Source organism: Cucurbita maxima, unplaced genomic scaffold (assembly GCF_002738345.1).
Source record: "Cucurbita maxima cultivar Rimu unplaced genomic scaffold, Cmax_1.0 Cma_Scf00017, whole genome shotgun sequence".
Lineage (NCBI taxonomy): Eukaryota > Viridiplantae > Streptophyta > Magnoliopsida > Cucurbitales > Cucurbitaceae > Cucurbita > Cucurbita maxima.
The window spans coordinates 313,544-337,020 of record NW_019272033.1 but is presented as its reverse complement, the minus strand read 5'-3'; the positions used below and the strand labels follow the sequence as shown (position 1 = coordinate 337,020).

The 23,477-nt window shown below is 36.9% G+C and overlaps 3 protein-coding genes and 3 long non-coding RNA genes across 6 annotated transcripts; 3 read left to right on the top strand and 3 right to left on the bottom strand.

Moving 5' to 3' along the window:
- Positions 1-57: 57 nt before the first annotated feature.
- On the bottom strand, positions 58-19,334 carry LOC111492494. The gene is made up of 3 exons (XR_002719874.1): positions 19,255-19,334; positions 15,177-15,181; positions 58-68 (listed from the first exon to the last, which is right to left on the bottom strand). It is a non-coding gene; the product is annotated as an uncharacterized LOC111492494 (long non-coding RNA).
- Positions 283-1,184, bottom strand: LOC111492493. Its single transcript, XR_002719873.1, has 2 exons — positions 889-1,184; positions 283-753 (listed from the first exon to the last, which is right to left on the bottom strand). It is a non-coding gene; the product is annotated as an uncharacterized LOC111492493 (long non-coding RNA).
- On the top strand, positions 4,456-11,972 carry LOC111492492 (putative pentatricopeptide repeat-containing protein At3g23330). Its single transcript, XM_023141842.1, has 11 exons — positions 4,456-4,853; positions 4,944-5,009; positions 5,388-5,528; positions 5,762-5,860; positions 5,952-6,024; positions 7,405-7,496; positions 7,880-7,963; positions 8,133-8,192; positions 8,442-8,626; positions 8,734-8,754; positions 9,632-11,972. The coding sequence occupies exons 1-11, from the start codon at positions 4,761-4,763 to the stop codon at positions 11,760-11,762; spliced, it is 3,045 nt and encodes a 1,014-aa protein (XP_022997610.1). The 5' UTR covers positions 4,456-4,760; the 3' UTR covers positions 11,763-11,972.
- LOC111492490 (photosystem I reaction center subunit XI, chloroplastic-like) lies at positions 12,038-13,602 on the bottom strand. The gene is made up of 2 exons (XM_023141841.1): positions 13,348-13,602; positions 12,038-12,658 (listed from the first exon to the last, which is right to left on the bottom strand). The coding sequence occupies exons 1-2, from the start codon at positions 13,507-13,509 to the stop codon at positions 12,167-12,169; spliced, it is 654 nt and encodes a 217-aa protein (XP_022997609.1). The 5' UTR covers positions 13,510-13,602; the 3' UTR covers positions 12,038-12,166.
- Positions 13,490-14,022, top strand: LOC111492495. The gene is made up of 2 exons (XR_002719875.1): positions 13,490-13,796; positions 13,881-14,022. It is a non-coding gene; the product is annotated as an uncharacterized LOC111492495 (long non-coding RNA).
- Positions 19,335-19,585: 251 nt separating the features above from the next.
- Positions 19,586-23,078, top strand: LOC111492489 (auxin efflux carrier component 2-like). Its single transcript, XM_023141840.1, has 5 exons — positions 19,586-20,434; positions 20,980-21,091; positions 21,370-21,613; positions 21,734-21,810; positions 22,806-23,078. The coding sequence occupies exons 1-5, from the start codon at positions 19,663-19,665 to the stop codon at positions 22,879-22,881; spliced, it is 1,281 nt and encodes a 426-aa protein (XP_022997608.1). The 5' UTR covers positions 19,586-19,662; the 3' UTR covers positions 22,882-23,078.
- Positions 23,079-23,477: the final 399 nt, after the last annotated feature.

Here is a 23,477-nt window from a genome sequence, read left to right as displayed (position 1 = left end):
ACAAAAATGATTGCCATGTTGTTGTTGCAGACCAACCACTGGGTTCACTTCAATGGAAAATGTTAGGACTGAGCATATATATATATAAATATATATATAGAAAACCTGCAATGGTATTCCGATGTGGGAGAAAGTGCCATTTCAAAAACGAAAACGTATAATGGAATGAATCAGAACAGTTTCAGAAGCAGAAAACGCCATGATTTGCAGTCTCTTACAAAACCCACCTCAGAAACAAACAAACAAACAAACAAAGCAAAAGCAATAAAAAAAAGGCACAAAGATCATCATAATAGAGCTATCAACAGTGCCCAACAAGCCAAATCTTGGTACATTCTGTCCTCAAAAGCTCAACTATGGCACCATGCTATGATATCTCCTACAGACACCAAATCAAGACACAATTCCATGAACAATGAACAATTTAGAACTTGTATTCCACAGTTTCAGAGATCCAACAATGAACCATTGTCAATATCATAACAAGAAAGCTTATTAAATATGGCAGCCAAAGCAGTTACAGGTCCTTGGAGTAAAAGAGCAAAACCCAAATGGCCTATTAGGGATGTTACAGTTTATAGCATAGCAACAGGGTGATGGAACGCACATTCCTCTGGCACCGCCGCAGCAGGTGCAGAGAGCACAAATCTGGAAGCTCCTAAGCTGCCGTCGGCCGCCGTTTATCACCATCGCCGTCGTTTCCATCTTCTCCATCAATGGAACCATCATCGGTTCTTGGTCGGAGTCATTAACCTAAGAAACAAGAAGCACCCAGAATCAGAGCAGGAAAATGGATTGAACCAATCGATTTGAGGGAAATGGGAACCAAATGGGGTTTCGATTTTTTGAGATGTGGGTTCTTTGGAGAAGCGGATTTTGAGTACTCACGTGGATTGAGGTCGCTTCAAAGGCGTCGTGGGCGAGAAAGAGCAGGAAAATGAGAGAAAATAGAACCCCATAAGGCGACATCGTGAGAAAAAGGGGAGGGGGATTTTGTTTCATGGGGAGTTTTTCATTTGTTCATGAAGTTCAAGTACAACTTTGAAATGCTTGGATTTGAGGGGTTGAATTTCATTTGAAGGTGGGAAAAGGGTGAAGAAGAAGGGGGGAAATATATGAAGTTGTTGAAGAATTGGACGAAGCCACGCTCACATATGCACATTTTTCTTTGTTCTTAATGAGATTCTTTTAATTTCTGAACCACAGGGAATGGCCCTCGTGAATGGTGATAATACGAAATGGGGAAATTTCTCATAATCCACTCGCATTATGCGACCCTGCGTCCTCGTTAGGACACCCCAAGAGGTGACACTTCTTTCGGGACTCAGCATTTTTGCTAGCACATTGCCTGTTATCTAGCTCTGTTAGTAAATATTGTTCTCTTTACGTTTTTTCTTTCGAGCTTATAAAAGGTTTTCATGTCCTTTTAAACCCATGTTTCTTTTCCACTCTAACCAATGTGAGATTTCACCACTTTCAACTATGTCCGCCGGCTCCGCTAATTAGAGGTTTGAAAGGTTACAAATAGTCAAATGGTTAAGTAATAATTGAACATAGAGAAATAGGAAGTAAATGGTTAAAGGAGTTGGTGGTGTGCATTATGAATGTCCTCCCTCATATTTCTTCAACAAACCCTTTTAAATTTAATGCTCAATAAACATGATAAATAATTATTCACAATGTGTCAAAAAAAAATTACAGAATACGAAAACGCTAATATTTTGCTTAGCGTATACGAAAAACGCTACAAATTTCGAATCTTTCTCTTTCACGATAATTTTTTAGACGTGTTCATATGAACGGATAACTTGATTAATTTGAATTACGTAATCCAAACCATAAACGTTAATTTTTTTTTTTTCCGATTTTAGTTGAGTTAAATTTTTGGAAAACTAAAAATTTAGTTCGGTTTGTGTTTCGACATTTTTTTGGCCGGTCAATCCAATCTAACCCTATCCCACTTTTTTAAAAAAATACATAATGTTTAATGTTTATAGTCAATGTTAGTAATACATTTTGGCTTGAGAAACCCCTTACCGGCGGTCGTCCGTTGTTGTAAAGTAGTCCTCTCGTAGCTTTTGGGAGGAGGGGTAGTCTTGTGTGTAAGCATAGCATTTCTGGTCGAACCCGCCCAACCCAACTAAGAAAAACCGAACCTGACAGACACATCTTTTTCCTTTTGGGAGGGTACTCCGAGTAGTGGGTACCTCGTTAGACCTCGACTCGTCTACTCGGGTCTTGTAAGATATTATGTAATAAGTATTTTCAACCATTTTTTATATTTTTTAATTTTAGATAATTAATTATTATTAACTATTTTAATTTTATCGAAAATCTTATTGTTTATGAAACAATCATCCCACATTTCTTCCCACTCACACGTTCCCAGGTAATTGTGAAATTTTAATTTAATCATTAGGTATATATATATATATATATGTATGTATGTATATATGTATGTATGTATGTATATATGTATGTATGTATGTATGTATATATATTATATATTATTAAAAAAACAACAAAGAAAAATAAATAAGAAACTACTTGAAATCCACATTATGGAAATTGGGCCAAAGCCCAAATAAGTAGTTTACATTTTATTTTTTTATTTTAAAAATCAAACAAGATTTTTCATACTTTTTGAATCATTAAAAAATTATTATTTAAATGGAGTAATAAATCTTAATTAAAAGTTTAAAAATAAATAAATAATTTTTTATCAACTAAGATTTTACTTTTATTAAAAATAAAATTTTAAATAAACGACACAAACGATCCGACTATCTAACCAATCTCATTACTCGTTGCTGTCTATTCTTTTGCTACTTTCAAGTTAAATGGCTAGTGGGTAAGCAAACAGAATAGGTTGACAATAACTATGATGAGCGTGAGTGACAGAGGCAAGTAGGGTATCAAAGAGCGTCGTCGTGGAAATAATGGCACTGGGGTTGACCCTCAGGTCCATTGGAAGAGGACGTTACATCATTATATTATCTCCCACAAAGTAATAGACAATTAAAGCTAAGAAGGTTCGATGATCATTCATTCTTCATCTACAAGATTGGACCTATTACACGATCTAAGGTCAAATCAATTTATTTTTTAAACCATATGGAATTATTGTATGGTTAAGCTCGATTATATGTTTTACAAAAAGTACTCCTAACAATCAACTAAGACTCGAGCATATGGACTGTTAGTATGTTTTATGATTGAGTTGAACATGAAAATGGATAATTAAGCCTAGAAATATGGAATTATTGTATGGTTATGCTCGGTTATATGTTTTAGGACTAAATTAGACTTTGATGGATCTATATGTCCGGTTGGGACTCGAGCATAATATGATTAACTGTACTTTGTTTATGCATGAACTTGATGCTATGTGATCTAGAGGATATGCATAATATATTAGAGAGCCTTAGCGTATGATTCGTCTTACCTTGGTCCTTGAGCCACATTTGGGGTCCTTTTATGATGATATGGACTGACTAGGTCTATACATGGAGACGATTGTACCCTTAAATGTCATAACAAAAATTTTTCTTATACTCAATTGTTGTAGCGGAAGCGGAAGCAATATTGATTGCATTCACAAACCCACAAACAAAAATTTAACAGAGAGACACAGATTTACACGGTTTGAAGAGAAGAAATTCTCCTACATCCACAGATGGTAGCCAATCACTGTAACCAAAGTGTTTACAAACACTCTTGCACTACAAAGTCTCTCTTACAAAGTTTCTCCCAATTGCCTCTAGTCAAATATAAGATGACAGTGACTCATATCTCAAAACAATGCTAGACAAGCCTTTATATAGACGTAATAATACTAATTCTCATACATGAATCAAAATAAGAATATGAACCAAAAGGGTTATGAACTAAATGAGAGTTATGACAATACATCTTCATGATAGCGTACAACAGGTCTATATATGGATAGTAAGAGTGCAACTCCTAATCATGAACTCACCTCGACTGACAAAGTTCTACTTAGCAAATAGGAATGCGACATCACCCACTTATGGTTCGTGGAACATTAAATGGTAATTCTAAGGGAGCTTCGGTTGTGGTTAGTGGGGACCCTACTTGCACTGTTTAAGGGAGCTTTTGACTAGCGCTTTATGATAGATATATATGAAGATATAGGAAGACCGAGAGGTTACTTGTCATGAGTGACAATTCCTCCGTACTTGTTAGACTTCGCTAGAGCTCGAGATAGACGAGGTGCGGACGAGAGCACCTTCACTTGTAACGTCAAATTCTAAATTTGGAATGAAATTGGATGATATTGGAAGGTTTTGAAGTTAAAAATTATGCAACTTGATTAAAATTGATGTTTTGTCTTTACACCGTCGTGGACCTTACACGGTTTTGGGAGGGTAAGAATCAGCCGTGGAATAAACGCTTTTTTAATTCACCACTTTCGAACCCGTTGGTCAAAACATTAAGCTCTGAGAACACACAAAAATTAAATAAAAGCTTCCACGGTTTGGGCTATGGTGGATCTCTAGCTTCCAAGAAAGGATCTCCCCCTTTCCTCTCACTCGGATTCAAATTGTGGTGGTGTACAGTTGCAGCAAAGCAAAGCAAAGCAATGCAGATCTGATCTTCCTTTCAATCGAGAGATAGATCCCACCCTCTTTAATTCATCTCCGATTCAGATCCCTGTCTACAAAAAAAAAAAAAAAGCAAGATTCCGCTTAATCTGCGCCAGTTATTTCCCTCTGGAATCACTGATCCGGCTTTCTTCAATGGGTTTGCGCTCAAACCCTACGGGAAACCTCTCTTTTTCTCCTTCTTTGATCCTCCTCCTGCTTCTTGTTTCTCTGTTTGCCTCCGTTCAGGTATTCATCTCGCATTTCTCTACCTTTAATTTTGGTCTTTTTGGCGTTCTTATGGGGGTTTGGTTTGTAATTTTTGTTCGGTGTTTTCAGGTTTATTCTGCGGAAGTGGAGAAAGAGGAGTTGGATGGACCTAAGGATCTCGGTCGACGTAGCAAGGTGAGTATGATTCCTTGTCTTTCTTGTTTTACTTTGGATGAAGCTATTTTATGAAATTATTGGTGGGCTGTGAGGCTGTGAGGCTGCGACTCTGGCCATGGCAGGAGGGGAGGGGGTTTGGGGGTTATTGAGATTGAGATCTTTGCGCTTTTGAACATAATTGTTTTCCATTTACATTGTAAGTAGAACTAACTATTTTGAGTAATGATTCTCTTGCCTTGTATGGGGTATCTTGTGGAACATAATATGCCATTCTGAAAAGAAATTTGAGATTAAGATGCGTTGTCCCAATTGATCATTTCCCTTTTTCTTTTCTTCTTTAATCTCTAGTTTTATTTCTTTCATGATGTTATTATCGTCTGTATTTCCTCTCATTAGATTTCCTGGAACAACGTTGACACAATTGCTGCAAAAAAGGATGTTGTTGACTCAGAAGATCTTAATCTTGACCTGGACTCCGTTGGTCTTGGAGTTTTTGACGCATTTTTTGCTAGTTTGTCCATGATAATTGTCAGTGAGGTTGGTGTTGTTATTTCTATTCTCATTTATACTTTCTGTGAAAAATTTCAGTAGAATTGTGTCCATTCCCGATATGCTATTGGGTGTATTACTGCAGTATCAGTTCAATTGAATTACCAACATGAACTGAAGAGACGAAAAGATGGGAAATGGGAAATATGGTGCTTTTGGACCTAACTGCTTGTTTCTTCAAGTTTGATTCCTTTAATTTTTTCTAGAATGAATGTGTGTAGATTGGAGATGAGACGTTTATAATAGCTGCACTTATGGCTATGCGCCACCCGAAGTCCATTGTATTATCTGGTGCGCTCAGTGCCCTGATTGTAATGACAGTAAGTTGATCAGATCTTTCATTTTCATCAGGTTCCAAGTCCAAGTTCTTTCTCTGGTGAATAAGAGTAGAACTATTTCCATGTCAATTAGGTACTCTCGACTGGATTAGGTAGGATAGTTCCGAATTTGATATCAAGGAAACATACCAATAATGCTGCTACAGGTACATACATATTATTTTACACTCTTTGGAATATATCTATTTGTAGAGTACTGTATGATCTTATTCATTCTATTTGACTCTGACTATCTTTTCTAATATATATTTCCTGATTAACCGTTACCTACCTCCTGATTCCCCTGCTGTTGTCACTTCATTCATACAAAGGGTTGATAATTTGGCAATTTTCTTCTACTACTTCACCGTCTCTATTAGTGTCACTTCTCCCTTCGCTGTAATGAAGAGAAAAAAAGAAATCTTAAAGATCCTCCAAGGTTTAATGGTATCTATACGTATAAAAATAAATAAACGCAACTTATACAGATAGAAAGAAAAAGATGGATTAGATACGAAATCTTGACTTTAAAGTTATCTACCTCCTTGGTACCAAGAAAAAAAGTCTCCTAAAAGCATCTATACCACTAAGGAAGGAAGGAGTTGAATCGCAGACATACGAATCACTAATATCCCAACCACCTGTAGCAGTAAGAAAGAGTTTGGAGGTGAATCGCAAATGGTGATTTTGTAATCGGAGTCTGACCCAAACAATATGGGTTATTGATGTAGCTTCATTCCAACCAAAAAGAATTGACCTAAATTAAATTGGTTAATATTTTCAATATCTCGACCTCAAGATTATGTACTACCATGAATATACATATGTTTGATTTGTGTACGAGAAATTTATAGGCACTACTTTTCTGATGAAAATGCAATCTAGAGTTTTGGGTTCATGTTCTTTTTCCTCATAGGAGGTGTTACGACTACTGTAGCTAAACCTCCCATATTTTAAGGTATTTGTAGGAAGGCATTCCACTTCTTTTACTCGAGTTTTGGGTTCATGTTCTTTTTCCTCGTAGGAGGTGGTACGACTACTGTAGCTAAACCTCCCATATTTTAAGGTATTTGTAGGAAGGCATTCCACTTCTTTGACTCCTAAGGTACTTAACCAATTTTCTAACGATGGATTTATCTAATTCAATATTTTAAATTAATCAATTAAATAACTGAGCCACAGTGCCATACTGGTTTGACATTAAGGAAAACCTTTAGGAGTGATGAATTTATACCATGGTGAAGATAAAACTTTTAGGAGTGATGAATCACTTAAACAACTTAATTATAAGCGTCGAAGGTTTTATCTGTTGTCGTTTGATCCTGCATTTCACTTATTAGATATGACTTGATGCATCACTTAAACAACTTTTGCTTGTCATTTTGGGATGTTGTAATGGTACCTTCTTTCCAGAGGATGAGACGACATTTATTATTTTACCTGTTAAACGTGACTCTTCTGTCTAAGTTGAGTACTTTTGCTAGAGTTTTCATATATGTTTGTTTTTTCCTATAGTGATGTCAGCCTACATATTTATATTTCTGCAGTTCTGTATGCATTTTTTGGATTGCGGTTACTTTACATTGCTTGGAGATCCAAAGCAGACTCAAAATCTTCAACGAAAAAGGAAATGGAAGAAGTATGATATCTTCAACACCTTTTCGGTTTGATGCTTGTTTAAATTTATTTTTTTTGATTCTTATCTGCATTTTTCTTTGTTGTCTGGCATAATTTCTTAATCTTGAAGCAGACTCAATAGTTCTGTTCTTTTTCGATTTGGATTTGTAAATTTTTATTTTCTACACCTTATATTTTTTCCCCTTGTAGTGTCATAAAAATATTTGGAGTCATTCTGAATATTGTTGTTTGTCTCTTATGTCTTGAGTGATTCAATATACCTACCTATATTTCATCTGTCCCCATATTGTTATCTCATTTTCTAAGAAAACTTGTGGTCGTTTTAGCCTTTCCTTGTGTTAGTTCTTTAAATGGTTGACGTCTAAATTCTAATCACGTGTTCAGGTAGAGGAGAAACTCGAGGCTGGACAATCCAAGACGACCTTTCGCCGCTTCTTTCTCCGATTTTGCACACCCATATTCTTGGAGGTCCACAAATCACTATATCACTGATTTGGCATAAAACTATCAATATTGTTCTTTTCTTTTTCTTTCTGACTTCTTCCATTAGTGTAAATATTTGTGTTATTCAGATGCATATAATTTTCCATATATGTCATTCCTTAGCTGATTCTCGAAATTACTTTGGCTTTTGCAGTCATTTATTTTAACCTTCCTTGCCGAATGGGGAGATCGAAGTCAGATAGCAACAATTGCTGTAAGTTCTTTCATAAAATTGTATGTTTGGTTTGCTTGATATCGTCTAGTTGGTACTGGAACTTGGATTGAACCATAGTTTCAATAGTTTTTATATTCTAGAAGCGAGATTTATAACACGAATTTGAATTTTGGTTTCGATTCTTGAAATCCGAACTTACTACAAGTGACTTCAGAATGTTTTAAGATATGAAAAATGAAGAAGAATTTAAGGCATACACAACTAATGGGCGAGGGGCGTGTATTGCAGCTAGCAACACACAAGAATGCACTTGGAGTGGCTGTGGGAGCCATCTTGGGGCATTCAGTTTGCACATCAATGGCAGTGATAGGTGGAAGCATGTTGGCATCAAAGATATCACAGGGCACAGTTGCAACAGTTGGAGGCTTGCTCTTCCTTGGCTTCTCCTTGTCTTCCTATTTTTTCCCACCTCTATAAGTTCTAACCCCACAGTATTCACTCTTTTTCTTTTTTGCCTGTCATTTTGTTGTTCTAAATTCTTTCCCAACTGTTCATTTTCTTTTTCTTTTTCTTTTTTTACATTTTTAGTAGCTTTGGAGAAGTCAGATGTTTTGGCAATTTCGTCGATTTCGTGTGTTGTTTGTTCAAAAAGCATACAAAAATACATTTATATACCGATTCTAACTCTATAGTTCGAAAAGCGAATTCATATAAAGCCTTTTGTTATTCTCCCAACTCGTGCTCTAAGCGGATTTTGTTAATACTGATCTTAATGATTTGAAAACATGAGAGGATAGATGTTTGGTAATAGATTTAGAAACTATATCTCGACTTAGGTCTTACATGATCTTTTTTGGCTTTGTAGGTCGTCGAATATTTCGTCTAATCTCGTTCTTGTCGAAAGGATTCACTCACTCACCATTGCTTCATTAGCCAACATTTTTAATTTGATATGAACTTTGTTTCCATTTAGAAATTTCCTTTCTAAAATTCTCATTGACTTACCTGAAAACCCTAAAAACCCAATCCATTGGATCAAATTTAAATTATCACATTTAGCTAAATTAAAATATGGTTTCGGAAGAAAAAATTTTAATCAGCCGGGTTCTAACCTCATTCGTTGATGTCCTGTTTTACATTTATGGAGCGAATTCAGCCAATATGAACTCTAAGTTCGGGTTGGGGGATTTAACTCTACCCATTGCTTGATATGGCTAGCGATGGGTTTGAATTTGGTTTTTGGGTTGTTTCCTCACTGCTCTAATGCCCTGTTTCGAATTCTATTGGAGAATCGTCACTTTCCTTCGCCTACATTATCATTGAAGAACGTGGTTTAAGATGAGATGGATGAATCTGTGCAGTGGTTACTCTGCTTCTACTGCGTTTCTGAAACTTTCCCGTTCTGTTTCTCAAGTTACAATGGCCCCGAAAATCATACCATTCAACTTTTCTGGGCACCACCTGTTCGAATCTTGTAGTTACCACTCTTCGAATGATTCTTTGCCCAATACCCTTCATGCCAAGATGGTCAAGAATGGTTCTATTTTCGAATCGAGGAAGTTTATTTTGAGTTCTTACGTGAAATCTGAGAAATTAAACGATGCACGGAAAGTGTTCGATGAAATGCCTAGCAGAGATGTTCTTACATGGACGGTCCTTATATCCGGTTTTGCTAGAGTAAACTGTTCTGAAATGGCATTGCAACTGTTTAGAGAAATGCTGGTTGAAGGTGTTTATCCAAATCCTTTTACTTTGTCTACTGTTCTTAAACTTTGCTCTAGAGTGGGTGATGTGAAAATGGGTAAGGGAATTCATGGATGGATACTCAGAAGTGGGGTTAGCTTAGATGTTGTCTTGGAGAATTCTATGCTTGATTTGTATGCTAAGTTTGATGAATTTGATTATGTCAAAAAGTTGTTTGATTCAATGAGAGAAAAGAGCACTGCTACTTACAACATATTGCTTGGTGTGCATGTCCGTAGTGATGTTAACAAATCTCTTGATTTATTCAGAAACTTGCCTTGCAGAGATACTGCAAGTTGGAATACAGTAATATGTGGGCTAATGCAAGGTGGGTATCTGAATGAAGCATTGGAGCTACTCTATGAGATGGTGGAGAACCAACCTGAGTTTAACAAAGTTACTTCTTCCATAGCCTTAAGTGTCGTTTCTTCTTTACTGATTATCGAGCTCGGTAGACAAGTACATGGCCGAATTCTCAGGTGTGGTTTTCATAATGATGGATTTGTAAAGAGTTCACTGATAAATATGTACATTAAGTGTGGAAATTTGGAAAAAGCATCGGTGATATATAGTCAAATGCCTTCCGGGTTTGGAAAAAAACAAGATTTCGACATTGTATATAGCGACACGATGACAGAAATTGTTTCACGGAGCTCAATGGTGTCTGGATATGTTCGAAATGGCAAGTATGAAGATGCCTTCAAAACCTTTGTTTCTATGGTTCGTGAACGGGTTCTAATGGATAAATTTACCATTGCAAGCGTTGTTTCCGCTTGTTCTAATGCTGGCGTTTTCGAGCTTGGACGTCAAATCCATGCATATATTCAGAAAACAGGGGAACAGCTTGATGCTCACTTGACTTCCTCCTTGATTGACATGTACGCTAAAGGTGGGAGTCTGGATTGTGCCCGTCAAATTTTCGAGCAAATGACTTACTTAAACGTTGTGATATGGACTTCCATGATCACTGGATGTGCTCTACACGGGCAAGGTAAGGAAGCCATTAGGCTGTTTGAAAAGATGAGATATGAGGGAATGATACCAAATGAGGTTACTTTTATAGGAGTTTTAGCAGCTTGCAGTCATGCTGGGCTAATTGAAGATGGCCGTCTATATTTTAACATGATGAAGGATGTTTATGCAATCAAGCCTAAGGTTGAGCATTTCACTTGTATGGTCGATCTTTACGGTCGAGCTGGACGTCTGAACGAAGTCAAGAAATTCATCTATGAGAATGATTTATCACACCTTAATGCAGTTTGGAAGGCATTCCTGTCATCTTGTCAGCTTTACAAGGACATCGAAATGGGGAATTGGGTTTCTGAAAGATTGTTTAGACTCGAACCACTAGACGAAGGGCCTTACATTTTACTATCGAACATGTGCTCCAGCAATCAGAAATGGGAAGAAGCTTTCAGAACAAGAAGATTTATGCAACACAGAGGGATTAGCAAAACACCTGGTCAATCTTGGATTCATGTGAAAAATCAAGTCCATTCTTTTGTTGCGGGAGATCGATCGCACCCTCAACACGCTCAGATATATGAATATCTAGACAATCTTATTGGAAGATTGAAGGAAATTGGGTATTTGTTTGATGTAAAATTGGTGATGCAAGATGTAGAAGAAGAACAGGGTGAAGTGCTTCTTGGTTGGCATAGTGAAAAGCTTGCAATAGCTTATGGCTTAATCAGTTTGGATTCTGCCATTCCAATCCGAATCATGAAGAACCTTAGGATGTGTACTGATTGTCATAACTTTATGAAGTTAACATCTCAACTTTTATGCAGGGAGATCATTGTACGAGATATTCATCGTTTCCATCATTTTAACTCGGGTCATTGCTCGTGTGGTGATTATTGGTGAGAAGAGATGGAGAATCTGATGCCTGTGAATTTTCATGCAAAAACTTACGTTATTCTAATGCCCAAGATAAAAGAACGAGGGGGAGAATCTACCCCGAGATTTTAGAAGGTGCAAAATCAATGGGTGCTGGAGCTGCTACAACTGCTTCAGTGGGAGCTGCTGACGGTATTGGAAACGTGTTCAGTTTTTTGATCCATTCCATGATGCGTCCAAGGCTTGGATTAGACTTATGAGAATAGCTTTTCTTAAATGGAAGGAGGGTGCATACATAACAGTTCTAGAAAGGAAATCAATATGCAATCACAAAGGATCTAGCAAAGAGGTTTGGCATGAAATATACAATTTTATGTTTCCTTAACACAGACATGGAAGTTACATTGCAGGAACAGAACATGATACAAAATCTACTTGACAAAGTAAGGGAGGTCCAAGACATAGAGGAGGAAGTATGCCCAGATCACGCCGGAGATCCCGCCAAAGAAGAACCCGCCAGTGAATTTCGCCCACCCATCAGCGGTTTGCAGCTGATCAGGGGTCTTTTTCCTGCCGGTCAAGGTCAATGATGGTGCAGTGGATGGCTCTCCTTCATTGAAGGATGCAATGCCATACATTGTCAAGCAGATGCTCAAAATGGCAATGAGACCACCGGCGGCCAGTGAGCCAGCTCCTCCGGCGTAGGCTGTGTTCCTTAGAGGGCCAGCTTTGACAAATGGACCGACCAGAAGAAAACCATGTGCCAGACCTACTTCAATTCCCCTCAGCAATGGGCTGACTGCTGTTCTGTAGGCTGGGAGGTTTGAGAGGTACCATGCTATCAGTGGGCTTGAGGTTACTGGAGTCTCAAGGCTTCCAATGAATGGGTCTCCATTGATTGGCTGGATCACTTGGTAAGTTGGCTGCAACAATATCGATAGCTTATTATTATACGGAGAATTGCTTAACCATAAATGCACTCCCAAAACACCCTCTTTAAATTTTTTTTTGTATCGGTTGGCGGATATTATCCTCTTTGGACTTTCCCTTAAGGTTTTTAAAATGTATTTGCTAGAGAGAGGTTTCCATTCTCTTATAAAAAAAAAATGTTTTGTTCTCTTCCCAACCGACCTCTCTTCGAGGCCCAGCGTCCTGACACATGTTCTCTTCTCCAATCGATGTGGGATCCTCCAATCCACTCCCTTTCAAGGACCCGCGTCCTTACAAGCACACCATCTCGTGCCTACCTCCCTCGGGGCTCAGCCTACTCGCTGACACATGGTCTGGTGTATGGCTCTAATATCATTTGTAATGATCGAAGTCCATCGTTAACAGATATTGTTCTTTTTGGGTTTTCCCTTCCGGGCTTTCCCTCAACGTTTTTAAAACGCGTCTTGTGCTTAGGAGAGGTTTCTACACCTTGTAAAGAATGTTTCGTTCTCCTACCAAACGAACGTGAGATCTCGCATCTTTATACAACTAATACATTTATATTTGAGATTTTAAGTTAGTATCCCTTGAAATAGTATACATTACTTGGCATGAAATATTCTTAAAAGCTCAAAGCTAGGCAGATGAAATAGAATTGGGAGATGATGGTTGGTTAGATTACCTTATCAGCTTGGATGGCTCTGATAGTGAAGGAGTGTGTTCTTGCAGGGATGCGTCGGAGCGGCGAAACGGAGAGGCCTTTGGGAGCAACCAAAGCTCTGGTGGTGGAAGAAGCAAAGCTGGAACTGAGCTGACTGGCAATGGGGGAGGTTGCAGTGGCCATGGCTGCTGCTGCCTTTGGCTTGTGGAAGAATCAGTGGCAGAGAAGAAGATGAATGAGGTGAGATTTTTAGATTTGGTTTTTGGATTTAGCTTAAGCTTATTGTTGTTGGTGGCCATGGAAATTTTGTGGGAGGCTGTCATTGATCAACCCTCTCTTCTCATTGGATGGAACTTGCCACGTAACCTTATCCCTTATCCATCTCTCTCTCGCTCTCACACATGAGAATGGGCTAGCCCATGTGGGTTTCAAAGGTTTGAATTTAGGGCCTCTCCCTCAATGGGCTAAAAGTGACATTAACCCCCTTTACTCTTATAAACAAATTCAATGCATGCAGAGTTCGAAAACGTTTCTCTTTTGTTATCTTGTGCAAGGCGTACCTAATGGTGACGGGGTACCGACGTTGGACCATAAAACGTGTCAAGCCTACATCGTAAGCTAGTCTACATAATCTAAAATCTAGAGCTCTGATGGCAACTATAACGACCCTAAATTTCTATATACACAAAATTGTTATTAACGTCTCATACTCATCTCTTATGCGGAAATATAAGTCTTAAAAGAAACATCATTTATATCATAAACATTGAAAACATTTAAAACTTCATCTTCTAGAAAACACTGTAAGTCTTATATGTTTCAAACGAAATACTACAATTCAAAAGAATAAAATAAAATAATTTAAAACGATGAATTGCAAGACAACATATTCTAACCTAAGACTAGGAATTTAAATATGCATTTATCTTATGCACATGCCACAGTCTACTCTCGATGTCGCTATTATCTGTACATGGGCGCCTTGCCTTTATTATCTAAAAAATGTTGTGGCACACGGCTTAAGTATTTCTAAGAAAACTCAATAAGGGACCCTGTTACAGGGGCCTGCTAAATGTAATCACGTCCAAATATGCTGTAGGGACTTATTTCTATCTCATATCATACTAAGGGTAGCCCCTAGTCTCGGACAATTATGGATGTGTAGTACTTCCCTACACACGACCCACACGTGCGAGTGTGAATCCCCAAGGGGCTCGCACACCATCTAGACCCTCTCTGGTCAAGCTAACTGTCTGTAGCGACGTCCGGAGGTTAGTGGAACCCCTGGTATCATGATCCCCATGATCACCATGCTCACCATATTGTGCGCGTCCATACTCGTCATCTCTAGGGGAAGTATCCCTATGCATATGTACATACATACAACATGCATGAGGTTCTTCTAATTCTCATCTTAACATCTCTTCTAATACAACCCTCTCGTTGGATATTTGTATTAATATCATTTTCCTGCTCTTAGGGTTGTGTCCTAGGTCAATCTATCAACATGACGCAATATGTGACTCATAATCATATAGCATGCTTAATATGGAAAACATCAACATATTAAAATAAACATCATGCAATCATCATACTCATCATAACACTATTAAGTGCATCAAATATATTATAGACATCATGCATCGAAATATATAAATTACGTACATTATCATGCATCATAGCTCATACATCGTAAATATAACTGTAACACACAATTTCTAGCCTATCTTATAGTAAGACCACTTCCTTGGTTGGCCTTGGCCGAGTACTCCCTAATTTAATTACGTAAGCTCCCATTCCTCAAGAGCTACTCCAAAGGTCACCGGGATTTGTTTCCTACCACACCGTACATCACCTTCCATTAGTATTTCACAATTAAATGAATAATCAATTAATAAATGTGCAATACAGCTCCAAAATGACATCGATTACCTTAATTGTGGCCGAAAACACGTCCAGGAGGATCGAAATAGTGGAAACCGAGCTAAAAATGGCAAGTCAAAACGAAAACAATCGAGAAGCCATCGGGGAAGCCGCCAAGCCGAGCCGAAGGGCTGCTTGCGCTGTTGGATGACACGTGGTAGCAGCAGAGCGAGCGACATCGTGCAAGTGCTTCAGGTCGAGGCACGGGTTGTAGATCTATTCGGTTTCGGTTTCGGGTTATCAATTTTCGGGTTGGGCTGAGCCGACGCAATTTAGATTGCAGTTATCCGGTTTGGGTCTGATCTAGATCCGATGGAGTCGTCTTCCTTACCCGACTTAACGAGATTATTCCAACATCGATTTCCCTCTCCTCTACGCGGTAGTTTTCGACGTCGTTTTCCATCCTTTTTTTTTCTCTTCTTCTCTAATTAAATTTAAAAAGTTCTTACTGGTATTTAAAATTTGAAAAAGTCTACCAAAAGTAACCTTTTACTTTGTTCTAACATGAGAAAGAAATGAGAAAGCAGGTATCAAAATCTTCCACCCCGCCATTGACACGTTTTATGAGCTTCATTGCATGCAAATTTAATACCATCAGATCTTATTTCATGCATCAATCACCATGTGGCTTCCTTACTTCAAAAGCTGTGCTTAAATTCATTGAATGTTCTTCGCTTTATTTTTTGTGTTTATGGTCAAAGGAATATATATATGTTAATACTCGCACGTATGAATCGTGTGTAGAGCATATGGTGCACATCCAAGTTACCCGTTAGGATAATACTTGTTAGACGAACATGACTCTCCACAATGGTATGATATTGTCCACTTTGAGCATAAGCTCTCATGGCTTTGCTTTGGGCTTCCCTAAAAGACTCCACACTAATGGAGTTAGTATTCCTCACTTATAAACCCATGATTATTCTCTAACTTAGTCGATGTGGGACTTTCATCATCCAACAGTACTGTGGGAAAATAGATTGAAAGGATAGGTTCTGTCATTGTATTGACATGTTCTTGCATTTAACCCTCAACAGTGAAGTCACTTACTGAGTATTTCCGTGTACTATTACATTTTTCAGGTTAAGGCAAGATATTTCTGTATGGCTAACGACGACATCGCAATTCGAGACCATGACACATGCATAGGATAGTTGCATTTATTTTTGTTAAACTATAGGATGATTTTTTATTTTTTTATTTAATCGTTCAATTATTTTATTATGTTATTTGTGGTGTCGTTTTTAAATATATTTTCAAAACACGTAAGTTCATGGCTCTGTTTTAAGATGAAGACGACGTTTTATGAAAGTTTCATTTTCAATTTTAAAAAAATCTTTTTGAGAGACTTGAAATTTTGGGTTCGTTGAGTTGGTAATCGAGCAACTCAAATACAGTTCATAGTTAAACTTAACCCAATCCAACCCGATCTAAATCCAAGTTGGGTTAGGTTTGGTTGTCAGATTATTTTTTTTTTCAATTATTTAAAAAATCTTATTTATCCCTAACGTATAATACATTAATAACTACAATTTCATAAAATTCAAATATCAAACATTACCGTTCACTCATATCATTTACAAATTTTAAATGTTTTAATATTTTTAAATGAAAAGTAAGATTAAGTTCGGTTGTATCACTATTTTTCATGCTAGTTGGGTTGACCCTACAAAAAAAAAACACTGAACCAAATTTTCAGTTTTTCAAAAACTCGACCCAACCAAAATCGAAAAAAAACATAACCTAACTTTACAATCATGATTTTGGTTGAGTATTCCAAATTCTCAAATTGAGAATTTTACATATCGACACGTAACTAAAACCAAAACACAAGTGTGTCTAACTATAATAGTACTCCTAAACTTTCATAAATATTTTAAAATATTCTTAAAACGTACAAAATTTTACCTGAAAAACAGATCTAAAACGAGTCAGATAGTGATTAGAGTGTTCGATAGAGCTTAAAGAATAACAACAAACCGAATGACAATTTCCTTTTGTTTTGTTTTGTTTTGAATTTGAATGATATGTAAGGAATGATAAAGAGGATGAAGTATGAGGAAATAGGTATCAAAATCTTCCACCCTTCCATTGACACGTTCTATGAGCTTCATTGCATGCAAATTTAATATGTTCATATCATATCTCATGCATCAATCACCATCTGGCTTCCTTATTTCAAAATCAGTGCTTAAATTCATTGAATTTTCTTCACTTTCTTTGTTGTGTTCATAGTCAAAGGAATATAGACCATTAGGGTTTGGTAGCTCACATGCACGCCCTCCGCATGAATGCTTTCTTCATCGAATTAAGTGAACATTTAATTGATAATCTTTTGAGATATGCTCGAGTCCATGTTATCGTATATATGGATCTCGAGAATTCGAAACTATGACCTCTGGATCAAAATCATTTACCTACTAAAATTTATTAACTTTAGCTTTCGGGTTGGTTCGTTATTTTAACATGGTATAAGAGTGTGTAGGACGTCTTGTATTCAGACCGTCCGAATTGAAAAGTGAGGGAGATATTGAAGTATATTGATATGACTATATTTATTGTATTTTATAAGTTTGAGTTTTGGAGTTGGTTAATGATTTATGATAATCAACTGAGCTATGTTTAAATTGGTGATATGCCTATGGTTTAAGTTGGTTGGGCTCGTTGGACTCCTCAAATTAAAATGTTGAAGATTTTGTAGCTTTGATGATGGTATAATTGTAACGACCCTAAATTTCTACATAGAGTTGCTATTCATGTCTCGTGCTCATCTTTAATGCGGAAATATAACTCTTAAAAGAAAATATCATCTTCTCTAACAAACACACCCATGATCTTACGTGTATACGAAACACTGAAGTTCAGAGAAAATAAAAACAAATAAAAAATAATTTAAAACGATGAAATACAAAACAATCTATTCTGACCTAAGACTAGGAATTTAAATATGAGTCTACCCTATGCACGTGTCACAGTCTCTACTTGCGATGCGGCCGTCCTTCATACATGTGCGCATTGCCTTTACCTTAAAAAATGATGTGGCACACGATCTGAGAATTTTGAAGAATACTTAGTAAGTTGCCCCACGATAAAGGGCCATGCAAATGCAAACACATGCAATCATGCTCTTGGGACCTATTTCTATTCTCATTTAGAGGTGACCTCCAGTCTCGGACAACTATGGATGTGTAGTACTTCCCTACACACGACCTACACGTGCAAGTGTGCGTTCCCAGGTGGGCTCACACCACCCCATGAACCTTCTCTGGTCACTAATCTGTAGCAACGTTCAGAGGTCAGTGAAACCCCTAGTGTCATATGCCTCATGAACACGTTTAAAATTACCAAATAGTCCAAGTGTAATTACACTAAAGTTTTTACTTTAGTCTTTATTTCATGCATATAAATATTACTAGTGTGTTTGATCTAATAAAGATGAGCAAAATTAATTAGGTTAGAAGTAACGCAGTAAAAAAATAATTTATAATAAAATAAATAATTATTTGTATTAATTGCGAAAGAGTTTTATATATTTAATTGAGTTTCTTTAATATTAATACCTGACACAATTTTGAAATAAATAAATCACTAAAATACAAAAATTATAAAAAGGAAAATAACAAAATATGTCACGTCATTCACATAAATAAAATAGAATAATATTTCATATTTTAAAATTTACATTATTTGAATAACAAAATTCTAAAATTAATTAAATTCATTTCAAACAAAAATTAAAATCCCGTTATAGTTACGGGGTGCTTCGATCGCCGGCTTCCCTGTCATCAGGTCACCAACACCCTTGACCTTCCGGGTCAATGATCTCATAACTTTACACAGTGAAATCTAAATTTTTATAAATTATTAATTTTAATTTTAAACGGCTTCCCTGTCATCAGGTCACCAACACCCTTGACCTTCCGGCACGGGTCAATGATCTCATAACTTTACACAGTGAAATCTAAATTTTTATAAATTATTAATTTTAAATTTAACTATGCTAACAAATCTCCACAATGCTATGATATTGTCCACTTTGAACATAAGCTCTCATGGCTTTGCTTTGGGCTTCCCAAAACGCGCTCATATCATATAAATTGATCGTGTTCAGTAATTATTTTTCCGGTAGTTATTTTGAAGAAATATATATATATTTTTTTTTTTTTAAATGATAATATAATTTTTTAAATATAAGAAAAAAAGTTGCTCTAAAAATGCAATTCAAATGACACAAATTTGTTACAACAAAATTCAAAGAAAGGGCGGGATGGGCGGAGTACATGCAATTTGGGAGCCTATAAATATACAACTGTCAAGCACATACTAGACTCACACACAAATGGTACCCTTCTCTCTTTACTAGCTCTGTAAATTTCACCATTATCATCACCAGCAAACCGCCGTCGTCGCGCCATGATCGCCGGCAAGGACGTTGTCGAGATACTCCTCGCAATCATCCCAATGTACTTTCCGCTAGCAATCGCCTACATTACTGTGCGGTGGCTCAAACTCTTCACCGCCGAGCAATCAGCCGGAATCAACCGCTTTGTCAGAACCCTAGCCATTCCATTCCTCGCCTTCAGAGTAATCTCATCTAACAACCTCCTTGGCATCAATCTCAGACTCTTCGCCGCGGATTCGCTTCAGAAGCTCATCTCCCTCGCCGCTCTGTTCCTCTGGAAAATCCTCTTCAAAAACGCCTCTCTCGAATGGATGATCACTGTGTTCTCTTTGTCCTCGCTTCCGAATACACTCATTATCGGCCTTCCGATGACGACGGCGATGTACGGCCAAGAATCCATTAGTTTCATGATTCAGACTCTGATTTTTCAGAACGCGATTTGGATCAATGTGTTGATTGTTCTGTTCGAGTATAGATCTGCGAGGATATTTGTCGAGGCGGAGAGATTGAGTTTGTCAGTTGCGAAGGGTCGGAGGACTGGCGGGGAGTGTGGTTTGGTGGATATGAGCGGATTGAAGCAGATTTTTCCGGAAAAAACAGAGGTCAATGTTGTATCTGTTGATCGCGACGGTGAAATTGTCTCTGAAGGTAATTGTAATGGAGGATCTCCGCCGAAAGAGATACGCCCGGCTGACGGCGGTGGTGGTTCTGGACATGTAGGGCTTATTTTTGAGCCTGAGAAGGAAGTTGATCTCCCATCGGAGGATACCTCGCCTTCCACAGGTAATTAATATGGGCTTTTCCCCTATTGTTAAGTTTAAACCCTCCCCTTCGAGACAATCCTCCTGTGCATCACGGCTCTATATCATTTGTAACCCCATGCCCATACAAACTTATTTTTAGGACTTTCTCTTTCAAGATTCTAAAACGTTCCACTTTTTCAAGATTCATTTGTAAAGCTCGGTTTTACTAGAGTTAGATGTTTGTCCTCTTTTGGTTTTGCTAGAGTTAAGTGGCCTGACAGATATCCCAATTGCTTGTCCGATCTTGGTTGTATAGGACATGTTGTCCATGGTTACCTGTCTCTTCCAAACCCCTTTTACATGTTTTCATTCTAGATAGGACTATTCCACATCGTGTCTACAAGGGCTATAATGCCCCAAACTCCAAAATGTATTTTACATGTTTTCATTCTAGATAGGACCATTCCACATCGTGTCTACACCTGCAAGGATTATAATGCCCCAAACTCGAATGCGGTGTTTACCTTTATGAAAAAATGGTTTGTAACCCACATGGAATCTTACCATTTGTGTTTAATTGGGCAGGAAGGAGTGGAATGGCAAAGCTTATAGCATTTAGGTTGGGAAAGAAGATTACACGAGATCCCATAACTTATTCCAGCTTAATCGGCATCATTTGGTCTCTCATATCATTCAAGTATATTCCTTTTTCCCTTTATTTTCATTACATTTAACCCTTTCCTTCCCAAATTTTTAATGACATAAATAAATCATTTACTATATCATATTTTTCTTATAAAATAATATTATATTATAGTTTTAACAAATATTCAATGTTACAAACCCATCTGTGAAAGTGTAGTGTTTGTGAATTAATTCGAATTTACCATTCAATTTAAGTAATATATATTCTTAAATCAACGAAACCCTAAATTTGTTGGTTTTAAAATGGCCATGATTATAAATGCAATGCAGGGAAGGCATAAAAATGCCAACAGTGTTGCAAAGATGTGTATTAATGTTTGCAGACACAGGCCAGGCGCTGGCCATGTTCAGCTTGGGCATTTTCATGGCGGCACAGCCTACCATCATCGATTGTTCCATGTCCCAGGTTGCCATTGCCATGCTCGTTCGATTTCTCATCAGTCCTATGCTCAGCGCCGCCACATCTAAGCTGGTCGGTCTTCGCGGGATTATATTGCATACCGCTATTATTCAGGTTCTATTTTGCTCTCTAAATTTTTACATAATCATTTTTTTTTTTAAGAATATTTATTATTTATAATTCAATATTCAAGTTATTTATTGTTATTATTATATTTTATTTTTATTTGTTCAGGCTGCTTTTCCTCAGGGAGTTGTTTCATTTGTATTGGCTAAGCAATACAATGTTTACCCAAACGTAATGAGTACTTCGTAAGTATTCTTTTCACTAAAAAGGATATTCCTATTTTGGTAAAATTTTTCATTTAAATGCATTGTATTAATTAAAAAATTATAGGGTATGTTTTGTTAGACAAACACGACTCTCCATAATGATATGATATTCTCTACGCCTCGTACCAATGGAGATATTATTTTTTCAAATTTTCTTTATTATTATTATTTAGTATGCATTACTAAAATTTCCCGCTACAGAACAAGAATGAATAGTCATTTTTTATTATGCCTTTGACGAGCCTCGACTCCTTTTTCTTTTGGAGTCCTTTGTTCGACATTTGAGCTATCTATTGATATATCCCCAAAAGGCTTCATACCAATAGAGATGTTATTCCTTGATTATAGACTCTTGATCATTCTCTAAATTAGTTAATGTGAGACTTTCATTCAACACCTCCCCTTGCATACCAAAGGGCTCGACTCTTTTTTCTTTTGGAGTCTTAATCATTTTTTAAGGAGCATCGACTCATTTTTCTTTTTGAGTCATTTGTTTGACATTTGAGCATTCTATTGAGATGGTTAAGTTTAGGGCATGACTCTGATATCATGTTAGACATGACTATCCACAATAGTATGATATTGTCTACCTCGAGCATAAGATCTCGTGGCTTTGCTTTGGGCTTCTCCAAAAGACCTCATACCAATGGAGATAATTTTCCTTATAAACCCATGATCATTCCCTAAATTAGCGGATGTGGGACATTATAATTTTAACCCGAAAAATTTTGTTTAAAATTTTGAAACAAGTTAGGGTCCATTTAGGTTAGGAAAAATTAGAACAAAACAATAAAATGATGTAATAATTAGGGTAATTAAATAACCTAGCCTCCAATATTTGATTTCCTTTAATATTCTAAAAATTTTAATTTTGAATTTTTGTGTTCATATTATTAGAATATATTTTTTCTCAATAATAAATTAATTATCATCCATTTATTTACACCTATACTTTGTTTTGTTGTTTGTGTCAGGGTGGTTGTTGGAATGTTGATTGCCTTCCCAATTATTCTATGTTATTATCTGCTTCTGGGGGTCGTTTTTAAATAAAGCAAAGTAGAAGACCTGAAGAGTAAAAAGTGAAAGTTCATGGTCACCATGTAAAAACCACCTTCAATTTTTATGTAGGAGGTTGTAAAATTCTAATGTACTTTGTCAACAACATTTTCAATATCGACTGTAGCTTAGAACATAGATGCATCGAGTATCATTTGAAAGATTAATGGTCTGATCTATTTTGAACGGATTTAATTAGTGAATCTTAAAGATCATGATTAACTTCCAACTTCAATCATGGATTTAAGAGCGTTTAATCCAAATTAATTTTAGTAAGAATTTAATGTAAAATCCTAAATGTCGTCGTAAGTTTTATCATATGTATGTAAAAAACGAACATGTCATTATTTTCGCCAACCTCAACATGTCTTACGCATGACAACGGATTTGAATCATGGGGAGATTTGATTCATTCCGAATTCTTTAATTCGGAATGAAAGGGTTCGCTTTGACCGTTAAGAGTAGGTAACCCGTTCCGTTCCCTGTGTCTTTGTTTCTATTGCATTCTATCTCACCGTATCAAATTCTGTTCTGCGATATTTGAGAATCACCGTCAATACCTCGGTGTAGGTCCGGGATAATCCTTTGTT

Bases quoted from the DNA above. Each gene is read 5' to 3' on its own strand.
- LOC111492492 (XM_023141842.1), top strand. From the start codon at position 4,761: ATGGGTTTGCGCTCAAACCCTACGGGAAACCTCTCTTTTTCTCCTTCT. The intron at 5,010-5,387 runs GTGAGTATGATT...TCCTCTCATTAG, and splicing joins ATCTCGGTCGACGTAGCAAG to ATTTCCTGGAACAACGTTGA. The intron at 7,497-7,879 runs GTATGATATCTT...TCACGTGTTCAG, and splicing joins CGAAAAAGGAAATGGAAGAA to GTAGAGGAGAAACTCGAGGC.
- LOC111492490 (XM_023141841.1), bottom strand. From the start codon at position 13,509: ATGGCCACTGCAACCTCCCCCATTGCCAGTCAGCTCAGTTCCAGCTTT. The intron at 12,659-13,347 runs GTAATCTAACCA...ATATTGTTGCAG, and splicing joins GAGCCATCCAAGCTGATAAG to CCAACTTACCAAGTGATCCA.
- LOC111492489 (XM_023141840.1), top strand. From the start codon at position 19,663: ATGATCGCCGGCAAGGACGTTGTCGAGATACTCCTCGCAATCATCCCA. The intron at 21,092-21,369 runs GTATATTCCTTT...AATGCAATGCAG, and splicing joins TGGTCTCTCATATCATTCAA to GGAAGGCATAAAAATGCCAA. The intron at 21,614-21,733 runs GTTCTATTTTGC...TTATTTGTTCAG, and splicing joins TGCATACCGCTATTATTCAG to GCTGCTTTTCCTCAGGGAGT.